The sequence below is a fragment of the Harmonia axyridis genome, chromosome 1, assembly GCF_914767665.1.
Source record: "Harmonia axyridis chromosome 1, icHarAxyr1.1, whole genome shotgun sequence".
In the NCBI taxonomy this organism is placed as follows: domain Eukaryota; kingdom Metazoa; phylum Arthropoda; class Insecta; order Coleoptera; family Coccinellidae; genus Harmonia; species Harmonia axyridis.
Window position 1 is genome coordinate 18,723,012 of NC_059501.1, and position 23,468 is coordinate 18,746,479.

Consider the following 23,468-nt stretch of genomic DNA (forward strand, 5'->3'; position numbering starts at 1 on the left):
ATATTTTGAATTTCGAACATGTATTGAAGTAAAGACAGATAATAGTCTATGCTTCAATACAAGTTGATAAAAACCTTCGAATTATATTATTTATCAAGAATTTCAAGATTTGTTTCAATGATTTGAAATGGACATTCTTTCAGATATCGCTTCTAGCAGATGGTCTCAACTTACTAAATCACTTTCCATACTTGAAAATGTTAATGATGATGATCTGAAATTGAATCCACTTTGAATCTATTGAAGAACTCTCCATTTGAAATTCTTTCATCAAATAAAATTGATCAAGTGCACAAACAATAATTTACCGATATTATTGTCTGTCAACGTCTTATGCATTAATGAGAAAGTTTTCTCGTTATCTACGAAGACCTATTGAAAATCAGATTAAAATATTCTTTGTAAATATCTGATGATTGTGATAATGGTTATCATAACAGGGTGTCTGGTTATAACTGGGGCAACGCCTAGGTAGGGAAAATTCTGTGTTAATTGGGAAATGATATTCAGAGTCACCTCAGGACAAAATTTGGAGAAATTTCAAACGAACAACCGATTTGGGCGATTTTTTGTGATATTTCTGACATCAGAGATTGTAGTTTGTAACAAAAATTCTGAATTTCTGAAAGCGATGAGGAACATTATTATTGGAATTTAATCATCGAATGATCAGAAACAATGGTCTCAGATTCATCCATCAAATTTGAAGGTTAAAGCCGTTTGAAATGTTTCCAAACTTTGAAAAACGAGAGTCCTGAGATCATTTCCCAACTCACACAGATGTCCCCAATGTTGATCAGAGCGTTGTAGCACTGGTCTCAGATACTCTATATATAGAATAGCTTCCTGCAAAATTTTTGTCGATAGAATCGTCAGAATCATAGAAAATCCAAGCAGAATATCGAAGTGAATCCTAACAACTGATCTAATCGACTGCAATTTTTTCGTGTTGATGTGTATTAGCAATTCCAAGCTCGACGAAAAATTTCATATCGATAGCGTCAACAGAATCATAAAAAATTCAAACAAAATATCAAAAGGAATCAACCAATACCATAACAACATATCCTACTAGGTAGGAATTTAGTTCTGATATGAAAAATCATCATTTTCATGTTGGAGGATCTAATTATCAGAATCCTTCATCAAGATGAAGAGCCGACAACAATGACATCAAAATACACTTCAACTTATATTTTATTCATCCAGATTCATGGTGTCCTAGGTCGCAATTGTAGCATAAAGTAACCAGCGCTCAGAAGCTCCGGCCGCCAAGTTAGATGTTTTTTCCAATTTTCTCATTCATTAATCGATGGCGGATCAAAGATATCTGAAAAAGTGATCAGCTTTCATTGTACTTTTAACTACCTAGAAGTATTCCAATCCCAGGAGAAATAGTGATAATATATACAATTGCACAAGATCTGAAGTGGTGATCCAAAAATTTTACTTCACGATAGATTGGTGGTGTAGGATCAGAGAAACAGGAAAATGATACTCTGTTAGTTCGCTGACGTTTCGGAAAAATTTATTTCCATCCTCAGGGCTAAGCTAGACAAATGTATCTTCCTAAAATCATCTCACTAAAATTCGAATCAACTCTCCAATATTTCACGTGAAAAGAAATCATAATAAATTAAAAAGCGGGGACAAACAATGCGACCGATGCATAGACAGTACGCCGACAGGTATTTTTAATTCATTATGATTTCTTTTCACGTGAAATATTGGAGAGTTGATTCGAATTTTAGTGAGATGATTTTGGGAAGATACATCTGGTTAGCTCAGCCCTGAGGATGGAAATAAATTTTTCGTCGTGTGAACTAACAGAGTATCATTTTCCTGTTTTTCTGATCCGACACCACCAATCCATCGTGAAATATACAATTGCTATCCTTCTTCATAAATTTTCACTAGATCGAATGATTCTATAACAGCTATCGATCTTTTTTATGTTTAGACTATGTGAAGAGACCATTACAATTATCATAAATTCACCATTCGATAAGACAACCTCAAGCAAATCTCAGCATCTTCACCATCCATCCACTCAACAAGATAACTGAGCAAATCATATCTTATTCACACACACATCATATAAGTACCCTCGCATCCTCAGCTCGTACCGACCTCAAATGGAATAATTCATTTTCCTGATACAGCCGCTGCTCGATCCCGCCCCAGATCCATCTCCGGGGTCCATTATCTTGAGCACTTAAATGGTTAGTTGAACATGCATTGCTAGCTGCCGAATCAGCGCAGAAACTACGGTTTGCATTTAAACAAGCATTTGGAGACCAACAGGAGGAAAGCTGATTAAAGCCCGAGTTACACATTGTTCATCAACATCGCAGATCTCAACCCACCACGTATAACCCAGCGGCATCTCTCAAAAACGCATCCCCTCAACGTTGGACTTAGTGTTTGTGTTGGGTAATTAGGGATCGTCGAGGCTTGGGTTTCCTACGTCTATGGAAAATTGGTAGCTGGGCTGGCTCTGAGTGATTGGTTCGGCTGGTAAGGAGATTAGATACGGAAATAGATTCGTTGGAATTGATGACCGGAGGATTTGTCTGATTGGGGAATTAATCGACAAGGTTCTGATACTGCTACATAAGCTTGGGGATTTTTACTGATTACTTGGATGGCTCTATATTTTTCTGGAGTTAAGGTACAATAGATTACGTTGGCGTCCAATAATTGAGCGGAGTAGGATGTGAGTTATAGTTCCAGTAATATACATGAGCATTTTAATTTCAAGGAAATTGAATCACCGTTCATGTTAGATATATCTTTTAATTTACCTTGCTTTATTTTACTCAAACAGTTGATAGTGATAATGGAATATTCGTTTTGAATCGATGATGAAACTGTTCACATTCACAAGAAAACTGGAAGTTCAAATGAAAGAAGAATTGGTGAAACGTTGTCTCGAGTCCATTCAATTTTGAAAATCGGTCAAATTATCGAGAAATATTTTTTTGGATAACGAGTTTTCTATCAACATTCAGTGCCTGTGTTCGACGGTTTTCCGATAACATATTAGGATAGATCGTGGAAGATACTATCATATTATTAATCAGGAATTACAGTGATTTGCTTACGGAAACCACCTTGTACAAAATTTAAATTTCTGTTATGTTTGTTATAAGTAAGATTTATAACACTGAAATATATTCCGAGAACCCTGGAAGTACAAGATTCATATTTATTTATATTCATCTATCCAAACAATTACACATTCACTCAGGCGGTTGTTTACTATATATACACTTGTAGAGATTTTTTGCTAGTCCAGCTAAGTTACCCATAACTCTCGAGAATTGTCAGTTGTCAGTATTCGTTTAGCTTTCTGTGTGACAGCAACGATCGTAGGGGTGGAAGGACATGCTTATCGGTAGCATGGATCTTGGAAATCGCTATAGATAATTTTCTCTGTTGTACATACGCTTATTTTAGAAAAATTCGAATTCACCGACTCTAGTTGGATGGAATTCTTCAAATATTCGAGGTTGCGTCATTTCAATGATGCGCCAAGAATTCCTTCCATTCGGAAATGGGTAAAATACTTGAGTTAACCCGTTCAATACTAGATAAACCAAAATGCATCGATCGAAGCTTTTAGCAGGATGGATCATTTTCACTCACGTTTCCAGGCAAATTTCCCAAGAGAGGTAACATTCATTACGGGTCTAAACCCAGCAGACCGTTTGACTGAAACACTCGACCATAATCCCTACGAAAGGCCTAGTTTTTATTTTTATTCCTTTTAAGATATCTTATATTTGGCTAACCTATCCTTATATTTGGCTATAATATAGTGAAAAAAACTAATAAGTCGCTCTGATTTGATATTTATTCTAAATCCTCATGTATCTGCTTTTCAATTCAATATCTCATTACACGTTAATTTTGCTTTTTATTTCAAAACAACGAAAGGGATTCACCCGCAGAACGAAGCTCCTTCAACGCGAAACCATTCGGAAAAAGAAGCTCCTCGGATTTTTGTCCACAAATCATTGCGCAACATTAGCCTCCCGAGATAATGATACGCCTACTATGAAAATTGGCGGAAAACAACGAACCGTTTAAAATAACCCCAGACCGACGGAGCAAAGTCCTCGGGAAAAGCCACAGAGCTGTTCCAATTAATCCGGTTATGTAATGGAAGCTCACTGAAGTCGGGGAGACACAATACGATCAAGCCCATTTTTCTGCTTTTCCGGTATAATTTTATACCTTGGAGAAATGAGCTTGCACTTCGGTAATGCCGTTTGATAAGAATTTGGATTCGTTGAAATTCGGTTTCACGAAAGAGGTTGAATACATTTTCATAAGCTCTCTGCTTAGGGTATAGCGCACGGATGTTTGGGTGATAAAATAAAGAATTGAGTCAGTTTACCTAAACGTTGATTAAAACTTCAACCGTTTATTAATTTCTGATTTCTCTTGCACCGTCTTTTGAACGGCTTTTTATGCAGCATAAAAAAGGCACTAAACAGATGATGAATTATCATTTGATAAAGACCTAGATAATAGTTCTCTTTTTGATTTTCCATTTCATTTACATAGAATTAATATATTTGAAACAAACTCAAATGACGTAATGAGCAGCTGAGTCATATATTTGGAGAAAAAGTAAAATAAAACAAATAATTGTTATTCCGCACAAATTTTTGCCGAGTTAAAATAAATTTCCAACAATTCTTGCATAGGTAATTATTTCGATTACAATGTCGTCAGACTTCGACCACATAGATCATTTGCAATTTTTTTTGTTTCTTAGCAATTCATTGCAGATCTTTAAGAGGAATTATATCATCATAATATATTTTGTGGCATCTTATCCATTTAGTGATAATTGCATCATATGGTTTTGAGATTGAGATAAGAGTTAAACACTTTATATTCAGTTTAGATAGCAATAAATCGAAATTATTACTGTACTGAGGAATGAATAAGCTCATGGACCTTCCTCATTCTATTGAAAATTGAGAGGCAAATTTATTCTCACTATATTGTTTTGAGCAATGAATTTTCCTTTCATAAATGTTTTCAATTTACACTTCGTTTGACATGTATGAGGCACAGAAAGGGTAGCTGGCGTTCCAAACATTATTTCATTTTTAGCTCTGTTATCACAGGAAATGATCAAATACTCGAAATGAGTTTAAAGTGAGAAATAATGACTTCTTCAGGAAAACGAGGGACATCATGGTGCGAAAAACAGGGGGAAATTTGAAATATGTGAACCTGTTACAAACCTTCTAATGATGTAGACATATCACAGTTGAACAACTTTGCACAGCAAAAAAGATTATCCTTCACTCCTACAACTTTGAAATCCAGGTTTAATGAAACCCACACGTACGAACAGGATATTTCATTTATATCAAACAAGCGGTCCCAAAAAATATCGTCGTTTTTTATCCTCCCACAAAAGTGGTCATTTAATATTAAAATACGATTCTAAATTAACTGTAGCGAAGAAGAAATCCCGGATAGCAGGAGATCCGTGAAAACCATGAATGATGGATATATTTAAAACGTTCTCTGTCCTGTTCAGTGTCTACTTACGAAAAAAAAAGGGAATTTGCTTGAGGGGCAGCGCATAATCCCCCAGGTTTACAAATTTAATATTTAAACAGGGTCGTTTTTGTTCGGGACCTGAACAAAGAAACACGGGTCAATAATTCAGCTACAAACTTGTATTTTTTTTTCAGTATCTCCAGGGAAAATGTCGAAAAATGTGACATTTAACTAGCTATGCTCGATGAAAAAAGGTCAAATATACTTTATTTACACATGTTGTTTAACTATCTTTCAACTGAATATTGTATCGGATGGAAACGAATTTGTCATAAGAGAAAGTTGAATATTTGAGCGCTTGTTTTCCGAACTGTCGCTCTATAATTCACAATATCATATATTTCAGAATTTTGAGCTGGATATGGTTTCAGAAGAAATGACTTTCGTAAATACATCCGTTAGAAATTTTGTGCTCTGGTTAATTCAAAAACTACAGCTTCGATAGGGATAGAATTTTTTTTATTTGGAAATCAATTTCAAGCCCCATGCCGAAATTGGTTCTCGCCTAATTGGCATAACTGTTCTATATCATTGGGCGTAGTTGAAATTGACTTACTAATAAAGGTCCTAAGTTTTTTTACTCAATGTTGAATTATTACATATTTATACCCTGTAGCTTACAGAATAGATCATATTATTATTATTATTGTTATTATTCAAACTTTTGATCTAGGAATTAACCTATGTGAATTTTCGAAACAGCGTTTTTTGGATTATTATCGGATCGTGTGTGATTCAGTATCTGAGATAATGATATATTTATGCTTTGTTTATAAACTTCAACCTCCTTCTGGCGATTCGTGATTATGAAGTTATGTAGTATTTGAGAAATCCAGGTTATGAATGCCTTTGTGTTACTCTACATTTTTTGTGTCAAACTGCTATTGGATCAGTAATAATTATATGAATTTTATAAATATAAATTATGAACGTTATTATCACTAGCGAAACATATGTTCAGGTTCAAATGTTTGAAATCCGATCTGTAATAGTTTCAGTGATTTGGTTCATTATTTTCGATTAAAAACTTTTGGAATCATTCGAGGAAAAAATTTAACAGATTTTTTCAGAAAATATGGGTGAATTAAATTCCGTACAAAAATCGATTTTCATCGTCCTAGCTCAAGAACATGAACCATTTAGATCCATTGTAGAGAAATTATGTATTGCTAGGATGATTCCATATGAAATATTTTTTTATCACAATGTCCTAGCTTCCATACTTTCGAAGTTATGGCCGCTTGAATATCCGCAAAATTTTTATCGTTGATATTATAAATAGTCTAGTCGAGATATTTTCATTGAAAGAGGGAATAATAAACCAAAGTGTGAAATTTGCAGCGTTTTTTGGTTTTGGGCAGCTATTATACTATTCGACAAAGGAATCTCGATAACTTTGTCGTCCACAGGTGGAAACAATATCCTGTTTTATCGTCGCATAACCATCAGTTTCCGTTCTGCAATAATGGAGAATGAATAATGGGGCAACGATGATTTCAATTCATGCGTTCCAGCTATAAAGCGATTGAAGCTGTTGTGCGTGAACCAGATGGACTCTGTTTACCAACACCTCAATGAGTCTAGTCGGATAGGTTCTCTTCAATCCTTTACTTTGCTTGCGAAAAATGGTGCAATAATTTACCTCTCGTAGTTTGTTGATATTTCATTCGTTTATTTCAATTTAGCTCATCTCATTTCTAATTTGTACCATATGCGTATTTTGATTGAACTGTTTTTACTTTCTGTCGTACTTTCTGTTAGTTGTGCAATTTTGCTATAAAAATAAGAATGAACTTCTTTTACCATAATCTTTTTATACAAACAATAACTATCTGTTCTCAAATCGTCTCGTCCTTGATCAACTTAAGTATCGCTAGTAGTATTTGCTGTCCGTCGATCAAAAACGAGTGCCTCGATAATCAACTGGAATCTAATAGTAGGAAATGGTTGTTGTTCTATGAATGGCAACACCGCTGCGCAGTTTATCGTTGATAATTATTACTTAGAGGGATCTATACCCTTTCAGCAATCAGTAAGTATGATGTATTTTGAGCTACAGACTATTGATTCACATCAGGTTTTCACTATTATCCATTTCAAAGAGTGCGTCATTGCCACGAGTCCTTATTCATCAATATAATCTGAAGGAAAAAAAAAGAATTAGAGAAATTGTTCATCGAACATTAAATAATATTTGAAGTAACGTCTCCAAGGCCATTGTATCGCCGCAAGTAGCGCTAGATAAAATTCGGCAACACTGTTGTATACGTTAGGCCCCCCTCCATCAATCGACACCTGGTGGAGCTCATTAGGACGCTCAGTTTTGACGTAGCAGCCATTTGAAATGGAAGTGCCAGTTGTCGCTCCCGCGACTTTCAGTCATTGAGTTTTTGCACTCAAAAAAAAACTCCACCTATAGAAATTCATCGTCAGTTGGAAGAAGTCTATGGACGTGAAAAATGTTCAAAAATGGTGAAGAGAATTTTCTGCTGGCCGACTAAACGTTCACGACCAGGAGAGCAGCGGCAGGCCGTCACACTCGGATGAAACAGTGCGGAAAGTTGAGGCACTTGTGCTGACAGATCGCAGGTTGACTCTCAATGTCTCAAGTTCATGAAGCGGTCATTTCGTTCTTGCGCGAAGCGGCGGGATCGTGGTTCGAGGAGGGGATACAAAAGTTTGTCGTACGAATCAGGAAGCTCATCGAAGTGAATGGCGATTGAGTAGAAAAATAGCTTAGATTTCAAGCTTTACAGCAATGTAAAAAACTCAGTTAATAAATGTTATTTAATGTGAAAAAAATAAATGGAGACCTTACTTAGAATACAAGCCTCGTATTATGCATGATATAACTTTCCGAACAAACATTTATATTTTCATGAATTTTCAAATGAAAATATTATACAAAATGTCTTGTCGAAGGCTAAAAATGTGGTTCTTCTAAAATTGTGATATAAAAACATATTTTGAATTCTTTCATGAGGCAGAAAAGAATGGTAAATCAGAGGAATGTTTGAGGTTGCATCACTCATCCTGAATAGTGGTGGAATCTCAAAAACTCTGAGGAGAAAGGAGTTATTGAACTTTGGAAGATCACGAGAATGTCTTCTTCTTCTTCTTCCTCTTTTATTTAGGTCGTAACCTGTTCTTCTTCACGGTGTCTCTACCGGGGTGGATACCCAGCTCTCCAGCCACCTTTTTCTTGGTCTTCCTACGTCTCTCCTTCCTGTGGGTTTTCGATCTCGTGCTATCTTTATAACGAGAATGTCACGTGGTATAAACCCATCTTAAATGTAACAGATGTTGATTATTTTCTATGATTGATTAATTAATTCCGCTAAAATTGAGCTTACGCACTCCATTCGATTTCGCGCGGATCCAAATTGATCGAAATCTCCAAACCTAACCTTACTCATCACGAACCGAACGGCAAATAATCCATCAATTTCCTCTCCAGAGTTTTTCATCTGTCTTCGCGCGTTGACAATCTCCTCTAGCATCCGCGTTTCGCCGCTCCATCTGTTAATTTTCCAAGGTCCGAAAAACAAGAAGGGGCGTCTCTAAAGAAAAAGTTAATTTAAATTTCGCAGACTCCTCCGAAACTCATTCAATATACGACGGTAGAGCCCTCTCTCCCTCACTCTCTCTCTCTCGTTTTTCATCGTAATGACGCCGATCATTAAAATGTTTTCAGGTTCAATATTTCAGTGCCGCCTGCGCTAATTAATATTTGTTTACCGAAAACCCCTTCACTGAAGGGAAATTTTTAATTTAAATTTGATGAAGTACGTTCCTTAGGTACTCGATTTTATACTTAAGGAGGGGATCCTTGTGAAAAATGTAATTAATTGTTAGTTAACGCGTCTTTTGACGCTGTGTGCTTTGGAGATGATAAATATTCATTAGAACACCTCTCGACTGTAGGGATGTTTTTTCGGCGATCATTTATCTTTCGGAAAATCGCAGTTCATTCAATAATTCCAAATTGTTATGAAGGAGAACTTCATCTTAACAATTAATGCAACGATTTTAATTTTTTTTTTCTATTCAAATATCTATAATTTTCGAATTCTCAACACAAAACTTGCACATTTCATTCAAAAAAGCGATATTTTCTCAATACATGGCTTTAGTTATCTGTATTTCACGTCGTATGAATCCGATTGGGTTCCAATAAATGGCGTGAGAAAGACGAGATTCTATTCTACAAAATCTTCTTTAAGAGTTTTGTGATTAGGACACTCTGGCGGCTGAAAATGTAAACACTGATCATGGTCTTGATACTTCATAACAAACAATCATGCGTTATTTTGGTTTTGCCGATTCCGTTTTGGTAATTTGGACGTCAAATATGACCACGCACTGAAAGGCCAATTATCGGAAATGTCGATAAAATCATGGATATTGTCGAATCTGACCGTCATGTGAGCACTGTTTCGATTACCCAGGAGCTAAAGATTGCACAAAAAGCCGTTTGGAGCCATTTAAATGAAGTTAGTCTCAAGAAAAAGTCGATGTCTGGGTACCATCCGAGTTAGCACGAAAAAACTTATTGACCGAATTTCCATCTGCGAATCGCTGCTGAATCGCAACAAAATCAACTCATTTTTGAAGGGGTCGGTGATGAAAACTGGATCACTTACGACTACGTCAAGCGGATACGGTCGTAGTTAAAACTTGGAACTGTTCTGTCAACAATTAGACCATCTGAAGGAAGCGCCAAGAAGTCCAGAAGCGATCAGATTTGGCCTACAGGAGAGAAATTTTGTTCCATCAGGACAATGCCAGGCCAAACAAATCGATTGTGACTCGGCAGAAGCTCCGGGAGCTTGGTTAGGAGGTTCTTATGAATCCATCTTATAGTACGGACCTGGTACCAAGTGAACAGGAGGTTAATATCTTCCTGGCAATGGCAAACAATTTTGCTGGTGAAAACTTGGCTTCAACAGAGGCCTGTGAAATTCGACAGTCTCAATTTTTCGCCAATAGGAATGAGGGATTCTATGAGAGAGGCATGCTGATATCACCTTCAAGGTGGCAGCAAGTTACCGAACAAAACGGCGCAAATTCAATTCGTATCGGATCATTTTAATTATGACAATTAGAACCTTGTTTTCCATGCAAAAATTGGAATTTTTTTTACTACAGATTATATCATCGAATTCAGTAAAGACTCAATATAATCGAGAGAACGTCGAATCACTGGCAAATGATTTGCAGATTTTTCTGAAATTTCGTCGTTGATGAAATGAGGTCTCCAAAATTGCGGAACGCGATGATGTGCTTCTATTTTGAATTGTTTTGAGGATAAACATTAAATTTGGCACGAAGTATGAAATCATAATTCTACATGCAATATTTCGTCTCCATCGAATTAGTAGTTTTGAAATTATCAGGAGAACAACTTTTCAAACGGCTTTATTATAGAAGATCTTGTCAAATTTCATCAATTGACGAACTCAATTTGAACTGCTGAAAATTCCAGGATTCAAGGTTTTCTGTTCACTAGTTATCGTATTTAAGATGAAAATAACAAACATTCTGATGTCCAAATGACCTAGCGATCTGTTCAGCATATTATTGTGATATGTGAAGGATAAACTGAGGTAAATTTGCAGAAAGGATTTCTACGTCACATTAAAGTGAATTTAATTTGTCATAACAAATCCATTACTATCTGAAGTGAAGCTGAAAGTTAGAGTGGAATATTCTCAGAGGGACTAATCTAATATCTTTCAAAAAATTGCCTGTCATGGTAGAATCAACCATCCTACACCTTCTCGAATGAAGTTTACGAATTGATTCTACAAAATTCTATCGTTTCACTCCCTACCTTGTATAGTAAGGATGGACAAGGTTGTAAAATTGAGTCATACTATAGACGTACGTATGCTTGCAGCACACGATATTCATTGGATCTCGAAATATCTATATAACCACCAATATTTTGCATTAAAGAAGGTATGTACATTGTTATGACAAAGTTTCAAGACATAATGCATCGATATGAAGATGTTCTAGGACGTTGTTTCATGCCCGACTAATAGAAGCAATAGATCTTCTGCCCTAAATTACAATCGTCGTAGATCGTGTCCATCCCGCAATATACAAAGCCACCACTGATAGTTAAATACGTCATCTTAGGCTCTCATGGTCCTTGAAATGTTAATTAACCCGAAGCGTGGATCCAAATTTCGTGCAGCTTAAGGGAATCTCGGAGGACAGCCCTCAAGTGCCAGTAGATGTTAATCCACACGTCGTTTAAATATAATTAAGCGCAAGATGAACGCCCCTCTCGTTGCAGAAAATAAGCGAAGCTGAATTGGGGATTTGCCGCCGATGCCCAGGAGAATTATGAATGTGGAATGTTTGATGAAACGTTATGTGAGAGAAGGATGAGTATAAATTTTTGATTACCTACTTGTCCGAATTATGAATGTCCATATTGCTGATATTATTTCGATGATATCGTCCTGTCAGCTACTCGTTTATATTTTTGGGGAATGTATGATCCAAATATTTTCCGCTATACCTATCGACACCATCAACCTATGTTCGGTATTCCAAGAATGATTGTAATTTGGAATGGATAGTGGATAGATTTCATCCGGAATTGATAATATTCGAGTGCTGTTTTTATGCCGATATACACAGGCCTACAGACTATTCGGTGCACATGATTATTTAAGTCTTCCTGATTAGTTTTTAGGTACGAAATCCGAAAGATTTTCTGTAAACGATGACTTAATGTTCTTACTGCTTTACCAATCTTAAAAGTTGAATACTATTCTTTATTTAGGACTATAAATAGGAATAGATGAAAAAATCATTTTCATATATATCTCTACAACGGTAATTAATTTCTTTGATCCGTTATGCGTATCATATAAACCATAAAAATTACGTAAAAAACGTTTTAGAATTTTTCAAATATCTCCTACAGAAATCCAGATATCCGATCCAGAGATCGGGGTTCTTGAGGATTTTTTCTCTGAGTCTTCGTGATGCTCTCAGCGAGCATCGAATTTGGGACACCTTGTTCATTCAAAGGTAGTTAAGATGTGTTGATATGCCTTGTTCTCTGATTGGTAACCAATCATTTATATGAAGGAAATGCCTACTGACAATTTTGTCTCAAGTCTAACAAATGGAATTTGGATCCCAAATTTCATAGGACGCATTTGTTCCAGAACCGTGGAAAACTCGCGAGATTTGTTGTAAAAAAAGAAATAATAATCACATATTTTTCCATAGAGTAATAAAGATAGATTGATTTGATGAGTGATTTCCTGATTGTCGAATTTGTAGTATGCAGAATATTTATTATTTTCTGTTTCTATCTACTGAAATCCAAGGTTTGTTGCTCTCCTAGTGTCATCTGTTGTTCACGTCGTTTGAAGTTTGTTTTCTGAATTTTTGATATATTTAGGTATTCATCTCAATATATTTCGAGTTGATATGAAACATTGTTTTACTATAGGACAGTGTGTTATTTGTGGAGAAACTCGCGAATTGATGATATATCGTATCCCTAAAGTTTCCATTTCCGCACTCTTCATGCCAAATTTGATAGTTCATGTTAGAGACAAAATATGCTTACTGAAAATGACATATGCTCCCTTTATCTATGTTTATTACTATGAGAATTTTTTCAAAGTTCATTCAAAGAATTGTTTCGTCAATCGTTCAATTCGTTCAGTGAGATCTGCCATGAATGGTGGAAAAGTTGAAATAGCTCAATATTCAACTCAAGGATTTTTGCGAATAAGTTCACCTCTGTATCAACAAATTTCCAATAGCATTCGTCAGCCTTCATCTATCATCATCACGATTCCGAAAATTAATACGGATGACTGATTCTCCTTTCCATTACAAAGTCACTTTAACTGTAACGCCACGAGAAAATCTAATTAAACTAGATCTATCTTCCTCCCTGTCCCGACTAGCCTTGTCATTTTCAACTCACGATTCTGCTGAAGGCTGAATGGGAACTAGATTCTTGAGCCATTCATTTTCATCAGAATTTTTCAATAATCCTAAAATGAATGCATTCGGATACAAGGCATGACATAGTTCCATACAGAATCGAGATAATGAATTATAAATGAATTATGTTTTCTCATTGATGATTCCTACGGACATTCTAGGGTTTATATGCTGTGTAGTGAATTTTATTGAAGAAATTTGCATATTCCAGAGTATCTAAATTGGTTTGAAAATATGAATAAATTGTTGCGTGATTGTTAAACAGAAATAGGGAGCTATTATTTTGCTGAGCTATTATTTAGCTCAGATGTCTGCAATTTTCGAATCTCGTTGCAAGGTTGTTCTTAGAAGAAGCGGTGTTCTACTATTAGAAAAAATGTACAAATGACAATTTTCGTTGGTCTTTTTACTTTAACTTCAATTCAAGGAGATTGTTCAAGCGTTATTAGGGTTCAGAAATTATTTATGTTAGAAATTCATAATTTAATACTAAGCCCATGTATTACCGAGACTATGAAATCCTAAGCACATCATACTGAGGCCATAATGGTCAGAATCAATCACGCGCATGAGTCTCTATGATCGAACCCAATCTACAGTGAAGGTACCAAGGTACCGTCGCTCTAACACACACTTTCCATATTGCCCTCACTGGTATCACTTCGACTTAAATCTTGTATAGTGAGTTAGTTCAACTGTATTCGATATAATGAATTCTGCATCCTGGATGATATTATTTCTCACATTAGATACTTCAAATAATTTAACATTTATGTATATGGTTATTGTAGATTTGGTATTTGATGTCGTTGTCTAGTGAGAGGATCTCGAGCTAGAAAAAATGCATGGCACATTTTCGGGCTCGATTTTGAGAGAATTAATTCGGTGGAAATCTCAACCTCATAATTTCAACTGTTTTCAAGTTATAGGAGAAAATAGCTACTCAAATATTGGATGTTATTATAAATCACATCTCATATACAAGATATGACAGTTCTGTGGTCTCCAATAAGATCCTAAATGAAAGAGCGCTCGAAAGCTCCTGACATCTAGTCAGCGCTTGTCTTTAATTCTATATCTAATGATGAGTTCAAAACGAAATATTGAAGTCCACACTGAGATGTAACTATTTGCATATAAAACTTTTGCATGTGATCTGATTTTAGATAACAGTGCTTCATTTAGGGCTGTAAGTAATTCCAGAAACTTTCGTCTTCCCGATAACATTATTCAACTCGATCTAGTATGAAATAATATTCTGGCAGAACTTGAGCAACTCGAGTGAATCTTATCTAGTCGCAGGGATAATTTAGAAAGTTCTAGTCCTCATTTTATGAATAGTGCTGATAGCAACTAGCTCCGAAGAGCATTATAACGATGTTAAGTATTTTATGTTAAGGAGGTTCTTTCAATTTCAGGTCTTTATGATGGAGTGAAATGGCTTCTTCCTTTTGTGTTAGGAACTAGTTATGTATGGACTGTTGTATCTCTTGTAAAGAACGACCTTATTTGCATACTAGGTTATGTTAAAATATTACGTTTCCGGAGTAATTTCGCGACTTCAACGGGTGTTATTTTTCAACTGGGAGCGTATCTTTATGAGAAAATATATATGTAGGTCGAGAGTTTATCCTTTAGCAGGAGGCAAATAAGGCTGTGAAATTTGAGCATCACTCAGAAGTGAGAATTGTACAGTTTATTGTTTCACTGGTAAACTCAAGTAGAGAAATAACTACCCATTTCCACATAGAAAAAAGAAAAAAGCACTGACTTCTATAATAATAATAATCTTTATTCGAGAGTTTCAACAAATAAACATTCTGAGGCCCAATTCTAGCTTCAAGAGGGAATACCACCACGTGACTGCTCAGTTCAAAACGAAATTATAGATTTTTCCATTGATAACCACCGATTGTTAGGTATAGGAATATATAATAACTTTGAACAATAATCTACATTGTAGAATGTCGATATTTTTCATTTGCGAATGAAAAAAAACGTTGGTAAATTTTTGTTTTCGCAAATACTTGATGTGATATTTTTAAAATATTCGAAAGAACAAACCTGAAAGAAATAATTATAAAAGATGTAAAACTATAATTTTGTGGAAAAAAACAATCAAATCTCGTACATTGGTGCCTTCTTCCTATATGCTTCGTAAAGAAAAAGAAAATAAAGAGTAGGTACAACTTCATACATTTCGTACAAGGTTTAGTCATCGCAGGAGCGCAAGTGGGAAGATGAATGTGTACGTTTGTGTGTATGTTTGGCTGATCACGGATATCCACGTGGTGGTAATCCCTGTTAACCACCGTAATCTAAAACTAGTAGCACTTTCACCGCATGTATAAATGGAAATTGAAATATTGTAAGTTGATATTTTTTTTGGAAATAACTTTATTTATTTGAAGTGTGCTACCCAATTATAGAATAAACCATGTTCTTTCTCATTATTTGATTTCAAAATTGTACAATGAGAAAGAAATATGTTAAATTTCAATTCATCTTCTCAGGACTTCCAAATTTTATCCTCAAACCACATTGATAAAAACACAAAATGTTATATATTCTCAAAAAAAGAAATAAAAGGGATAAGAGTAACAATAATAATTTATATCAACATCAGAAAAATCGAAAATAGCAAGCAGTGAATTTTTCAAATATTTTTACAAATTTCACTAGCAGAAGTCGGCTTTTGACAAATGTTGCAAAGATATCATATTTTTCTCCCAATTCTGGGTGGGGAAGTGTAACATTTCTCTTTCTCTTATAATTCTTCTCATTAAAATTTTCTCCATCACAATCATTTCTTCAAAAATTTCATCACTTTCTTCTTCTGTCCATTGGAATGAGATACTTTCAAAGTCGGAATCATCAAACTCTTTTATATGAGGAAGGTATTACTCTTATTATAAAAGTTCAAAACGTACAAATTATAATCTCCAGTGTCTAAAAATTGTTGTCCAAATGTAGAGAGAATACTAATTGAGAACGAACATGAAGAGACGGTGATAAAAGATTGAAATGATGATTAGTTGAAGCGAATCAAATTTTTGTTGCGGTCTAATAGACCGCACTACGGCGGTTAAGGGTTAAACAAGTGATCTTTCAAAACACTGCAAGAACGTAGATGCTTTGAAAGGTCACTTAACATTTTAAATTTGAGGAAACTAATTTCGATTTTAATTCACATGCTATATGCTCTCACAAGAATGTGCGAATAAATATACTGACATACCGACAGAGAGTCCGTCAGACAGATGGATTAATAGGCAGAAACCAGAAACTCGAGTTGTTGCTGGTGATCTGAATAGAATTCTGCGAAAGTATATTCTGAATTCAGATTAGAAAATTCCAAAATTACAGAGTAGGTATATTTCAGAAACTCTCATTAGCTTTGAATTAAATTTGATGTGGGTATTCAGTTCTAGTCAGCCTCGGAGTCAGCCCTATATGTAATGCAGCTCTTTGATGTAAATGTTGCGCTCTCATAATGTGAAGGATATTCTTTTAGAGCTATAGAACTTTAAATTGCAATGAAACAACGATGGATTATTCGATTGACATGAATTTTATTTATCCGCAAGATAATCTTGAGGCATTACATTTTAAATATGATTTCTGGCATATGACCGCCACGGCTGGCTCGGATGTTGTCCAATCTGGACGTCCCATTTTCGATGACTTTTTCCACATTAGTGGCCGTATATCGGCAATAACACGGCGAATGTCGTCTTCCAAATGGTCAAGGGTTTTGTGGTTTATCCGCATAGACCAATGACTTTACATAGCCCCAGAGAAATTAGTCGAGCGGTGTTAAATCAGATTAAAATGATAAATTGGAGGCCAATTCAAAGTTCCAAACGTGAAATCAGGCGGTCACCAAACGTGTCTTTCAATAAATCGATGGTGGCACGAGCTGTGTGACATGTTGGGCCGTCTGGATGAAACCACAGCTCCTGGACATCATAGTTGTTTAATTCAGGAATAAAAAAGTTGGTAATCATGGCTCTATACCGATCACCATTGACTGTAACGTTCTGGCCATCATCGTTTTTGAAGAAGTACGGACCAATGATTCCACCAGTCCATAAAGCGCACCAAACAGTCTGTTTTCCTGGATGTAACGGTGTTTCGACCGAGGTTTCGACATACACTTGAGGATTTGCTTCACTCCAAATGCGGCAGTTTTGTTTGTTGACGTAGCCATTCAACCAGAAGTGCGCTTCATCGCTAAACAAAATAAAATGGACGTAGTGCGCGATACGTATTCCGCACAGAACCATTATTACCATTATTTTCGAAATGAAATTGCACTATTTGCAAGCGTTGTTCAAGCGTGATTCTATTTATTATGAATTGCCAAACCAAACTGAGAATAAAGCTCTTAACAGCTGTTAAATCGGTCCCCATTTTGAACAGTAATGTGAACTTAAAGTTATATACCTCGAAAAAAAACACCCGTTATATTGGTATGGTTAAGGCTGTTAGAAGGATGTACAATAAATAAGAGTACAGACAATAAGATTAACTCCTGATTATCTAAAATCAATTTTTTCAAAAGTGATGAAAAAGCCTCTACCTTCCTTAGACTCGAAAGGTATTTCCGAAAATATGTTGCTACTTGAAAAGCTGCTCATGTTTAACTAAAACTAGCCTAAGATTTCTCTAGAAAATATGTATCTAACCCTTTCAATTATCGCGGCGAGAAGCAAACCTTTCAAGTATTATCTACAACCCCCCAATTCTTTCGAATCACATCGGCATGTACTCGAAATCCGGAAAAGCCCGAAATGTGTAGGTAATAAATAAAGGTAAATGTACATTTTCGGGAACGGACCAACCCTCACAACAAGAAGTTTCGACCATTATTCCCAAAAGTGTCATGAACTGTTAGATCGATACAGGGACCGTTTCCATTTCCAATCCACGCGTGTTTATACGGCATTATTTATTATCTTATTATGTGCTCCTGGCATCCAACACGAAGTCCTAGACCTCCCGGTTGAAGGGTTCGCTCGAGGGTTGAACCGATATAATTCAGGAGGTGAGTTGGACGCGAAAGAATTTATGCCAGTGATTCATATGTTTTGTGGCGGGAATTGCTATCGAAATGATCATTATGGTGTTGCAGGGATATACTTGGAGTTGCTCAACCGAAACTTGACTTGTGGTTCTTGGATTTGACAGATTGATTTGATTTTGTTAGGGGTTGAAATGATGAGTCAACATCTAGTGATTTTTCTTGGAATCTGTGCTTGAGTGCCGATTTGCTGTAATTGAGAAAGTATATTCGATTTTCTGAATCAGTAACTTATAGGAAGACGATTGGAAGCTCAACTATTCTGAGTTATAACATATGATATTTATGTTGAATAGCAATTTTTTCTATTCGTAGAGAATCCAATGTCTCAGTAATGATTCTACTTTATTCTGTTAAACTCAGCACATATCTTCCATGGGGCACCATTTTATGAAGTCCTTTAAGACTTAAGTCTGGGTGGTATCTATTCATAGCAGTTCTCAAACCTATATTTTTTCAATCAAAAAGGTTATTTACACGAAAAAACTTGTTTACTTTGTTGCGCGAATTGCTATCGAAATGATCATTATGGTGTTGCAGGGATATACTTGGAGTTGCTCAACCGAAACTTGACTTGTGGTTCTTGGATTTTACAGATTGATTTGAGTCTGTTAGGGGTTGAAATGATGAGTCAACTTCTAGTAATTTTTCTTTGGCATCTGTGCTTGAGTGCCGATTTTCTGTATTTGAGAAAGAAAATTAAATTTTCTGAATCATTAACTTGTGGAAAGACTAATGGAACATCAACTATTCTGAGTTAAAACATCTGATATTTGTGTTGAATAATTATTTTTTTCTGGTCATAGAGAATTTGATGCCTCAGTAATAATTCTACCTTATTTTGTTAGAGAATCATTATGGTAATGCAGATATATACTTGGAGTTTCCCAACCAAAACCTGACTTGTGGGTTCATGGATTTGACAGATTGAACTGAGTTTGTCAGGGGTCGAAATGATGAGTCAACGTCTAGTGATTTCTCTTTCGCATCTGTGCTCGAGTGCCGATTAGCTGTATCAGAGAAAGAAAATTCGATTTTCTGAATCAGTAACTTATGCGAAGATTAATGGAACATCAGCTAGTAGATATTCAGTTATAATATCATAAGAGCATAGACAATATTCGATTTTACACCGAGTTGCGAACTTCATCGAGTGAAGAGGTTCGTATAATCGAAATATATTGTCTATGCTTGAGTTGATATTCGTTACGATTATATAACGAATAATTTCAATAACTATAACCAAACCACTGCATTTTGAAAATTCAATGATATTTCACTGAGCTTGAATTTTAATTTTTTTTTTGCGAAGTTCAAGAATGTTACTACGGGAATGATCACAATTCACAATATGGCAGGAGATGAACGATTATACCATGCTGTCAAGGGTATATCCACTTGACAATACGCCGTAACTATGGGAAATTCACGGATTCTATTGGTTCATCAAAAGATGGGTTGTATAATCTGATCTTTGTGTTGAATAACTATTTTTTTTTGGATTGACAGCAAATATTGCTTTTTCAGACACGTATCAATCAGGAAAGTATTTATTTTCCTGCCTAGGACGCAGAGTGATTATTCTCAATGCGAATAACACATTCGACATTTTTTGACAATGAATATTTTTTGCCACCTTCCTTATTTCTGGAGGAGTAAATCGCTATCACTGTCCATAATATAAATATATCCGATATTTTTCCAAAAAACTGTCAGAGATTCCTTAAATTGTCGAACTATAATTATCATTTCCATAGCAACCAACAATTCCAACAATTGCGATTTCTATCAAATTTCGTTTTATTTTACACTACCGGAAAAATAAAAAGATTGTGGAAATTGTAATAATTTGCAAATGAAATATCCCGCATATATCATTATAATAATAATATAAACAATCGAAGAATAAATTATATGTTTAACTCGGCAGCAAAGTAAATTGACTGCCTTGGCTGAATTCCTAGCCTCGCCTCTCGGTTATGAACTGTCGGCCGCGGCACTCAATCTGCTAATTTGCTGCCTAGGAAAACAAATAACTATTTTCTGGTCATAGAGAATCTCATGTCTCGGTAATAATTTTTTATATCGCAAAGAGATTCTGCCATCTTGATAAAGACAGATTCGAATAATATATACACGTTCCCATCGTAATGCAGAAAATGTTAAGAAAACTTATGGAACAAGTGAACAGAGATACTATCGAGAGATGGATTTAAAAGAAACCCTCAACGAGAAGACTTTGTCGAAAAGTGTGCAGTAGAAATTGATAAGATCAAGTGCGGAAGGTAACGTTTTCGATCACAAATTGATGATGAGGAATAAAATTTTTAAATTGAAAAATAATATTGACGATGGTGGTAACATTGTACTAAGCTTCTTAAGCTAGCGACCCAGATGTGATGGATTCAAATCGATCGGTCGAAGAAGAAATTTTTTTCACAAGTCAATACTTTACGTGTTTGTCAAAAAACTGAAAACTCTCAGATTCCGGAGGTGTCACACCAAGGTAATAAGGCCTGTACAGGAATCAACTGATTCTGCATACTCGTACAACTTCCGAGCTTCTGATATCCAAGGTGATAGGAAGAATCGATATTGGAAACAATGATAGAAAATGATAAGCTAATTTCTCCAAATCCTTCTATTCAAACAGTTGTATCATAGATGAAAAAAAAAAAATAATGGAATGCTTTTCATGGCATGAAATTTTTCGAACATACATTATATCACACAAAAGTAAATATCGATCGTAAGGATAATTATCCTTTATTATTTTTTCATTTTCAAACACACCGATACGACGGAATTAGGTGAATGGCATAAACAATTTAAAGGATTTTCGATAAAGCCCTTAATTCGAATATCACCTGTCAATATCTTGTCTCTGTTAGTAGCATTTTATTTCAATGATTTCTTGTTGATACCGAAACTTTGATTGAGTGAGATTTAAATGGATTTCATTAAAATGAATTCAAGTTCCTTGAAGCTCCTTTCGTCTAATGAAGATTCTATATAATGCATGATGAGTCCAGAATTTTTTTTCAGATTAAAAACCTTACATTGACTCAACTCATTTTTCAACTTTACTACTCCAATTGATGAGCGAACGCTATTGCTATTCGAATTTCTTTAGTGTAATAATTATTAATTCAATGCATTTATTAAAACTTTTATCGAAAGATGACTCATTTCTTGGAACTATGCACAAACTGAGAAGACAAGGAAATGTTTGAGTTATCGTACAATAAGTTAACAAGAATAAATTGACAGTTTAAAAAACGACAGTTCCGAAATTTCAAAATTCATATTCAAAAAATATTTTTATATCATTCAATTTTTGATCATATAGAAACTTGATGGAGAAAAGTGAATTCTCTTATTCATCAAATCAAATCGTATTTTCCAAATTTTTGAACTTAATCAATTTCTACCCGAATGTATATAAAAAATCACTTTATCGAAATCAGAGTAGGTTAAATCGTTTAAATCAATAAGTTTAACTTAAACATTCAGTAGTACCCGGTTCACGAAAAATTGTTTCATAGTTCGAGTTTTTGATATCAATCGAATTGCATCCCCAATAGCAGTGTAGATACCTATATGAATCAAACCTCAAGAATAATGGGAAAATGTCGTTTCCGTTTTTCGGAACTTCTGGAGATGCAATTCGAAAAAATCTGGAATTTTTCGGTAATTTTTTTCACATTATTCAAACAGAACATCACTAATCAGTTACTCCCAAATAAACCACTTTCATCACTTCCTGGGATAATGGAAATGGAAAATTCGTATCTACCAATTTTTTTTTCGATTTTTTTATCGCCAGACACCAAGAGAATAATCAGGGTTCAACATCTGACAGACCAGTAAATTTATGCACATTAATTTCCAAGGTTTCATTCACAACGCTCCATATCCTTTAACACGCGTACATACACCAGTTTAATTGCCTATTAAAAACAGCGAATTTCCACGAACGCTCAAACCATCGCTCGACTCACCGTTCATAAACACCATCAGGAAGAACAACTGCAGCAACATTGTCTTCCTATCGCAAAAACCACCCTTCAAACACATCCCCATACCCGTATCACTGCGGAACATCGTCAACCACCGGCTTCCAGAAAACTGTTAGATGAGATCTACAAGAAATTTCACGGCTCACTCGACTTCACCAAGAACATTCATAGTCACTGACGAGAGCACCGCGAGTTGGGTATTGGATGAAAGAAAAGAAGCCGACTTATTAAAATCGACTTATTTCCGCCCCGTGTCCTAGACCGTTTATTAATTGGCCCAAATGTGTGATATCCGACACCGCCGCTTATGATGATGATCACGACGTCCCGACGTCCTTCGACGGGTGCGAACGCGCGGAAACTGGAGATTGGGCTTCAGCGATGAAGCTGCGCGACGCGCAGCGTCGTTCGTGCGCCACTCCCACATCTCGGGACTTTGAGAATTTGCGCCTAAGCCTCTGGGGGGCTCTATGACAGTATTTTCGATATGTCGTGTGAGAATGGGGGATGCCAACAGGTTATAACGGCGGTTTTTAATTATTTACATGTTGTTATTGCGGTAGGATGGCGAGTCGCGGGTGTTCCACAGGGCGGCGGTTTTGGTTACTTTCACTTCACGCTCGAGCGGTGTCGGGTCTACGTTGAACCAGTGAAGTGTATTTGTTTTTGGATGTATGCAAGAGGAGCGTTCAGAATGCGTAGTTTAAGTTCAGGTTCACTTGGGATTCTTTTTTTTTGAAGGTTCATTGCGGCCTTGATAATGAATGGCATGCTAATTCTTGTTTATTTTC

General features: G+C 35.6%; 1 protein-coding gene across 1 annotated transcript in view; it reads right to left on the bottom strand.

Annotated features, from left to right (window-relative positions):
• Positions 1–23,250, bottom strand: part of LOC123688709 — a 175,649-nt gene extending 152,399 nt beyond the window's left edge. The window contains exon 1 of the mRNA XM_045627340.1: positions 22,660–23,250. Within this exon, the coding sequence (XP_045483296.1) occupies positions 22,660–22,762 (103 nt within the window). The 5' untranslated portion in view covers positions 22,763–23,250. The remainder of the gene's footprint in view (positions 1–22,659) is intronic.
• Positions 23,251–23,468: the final 218 nt, after the last annotated feature.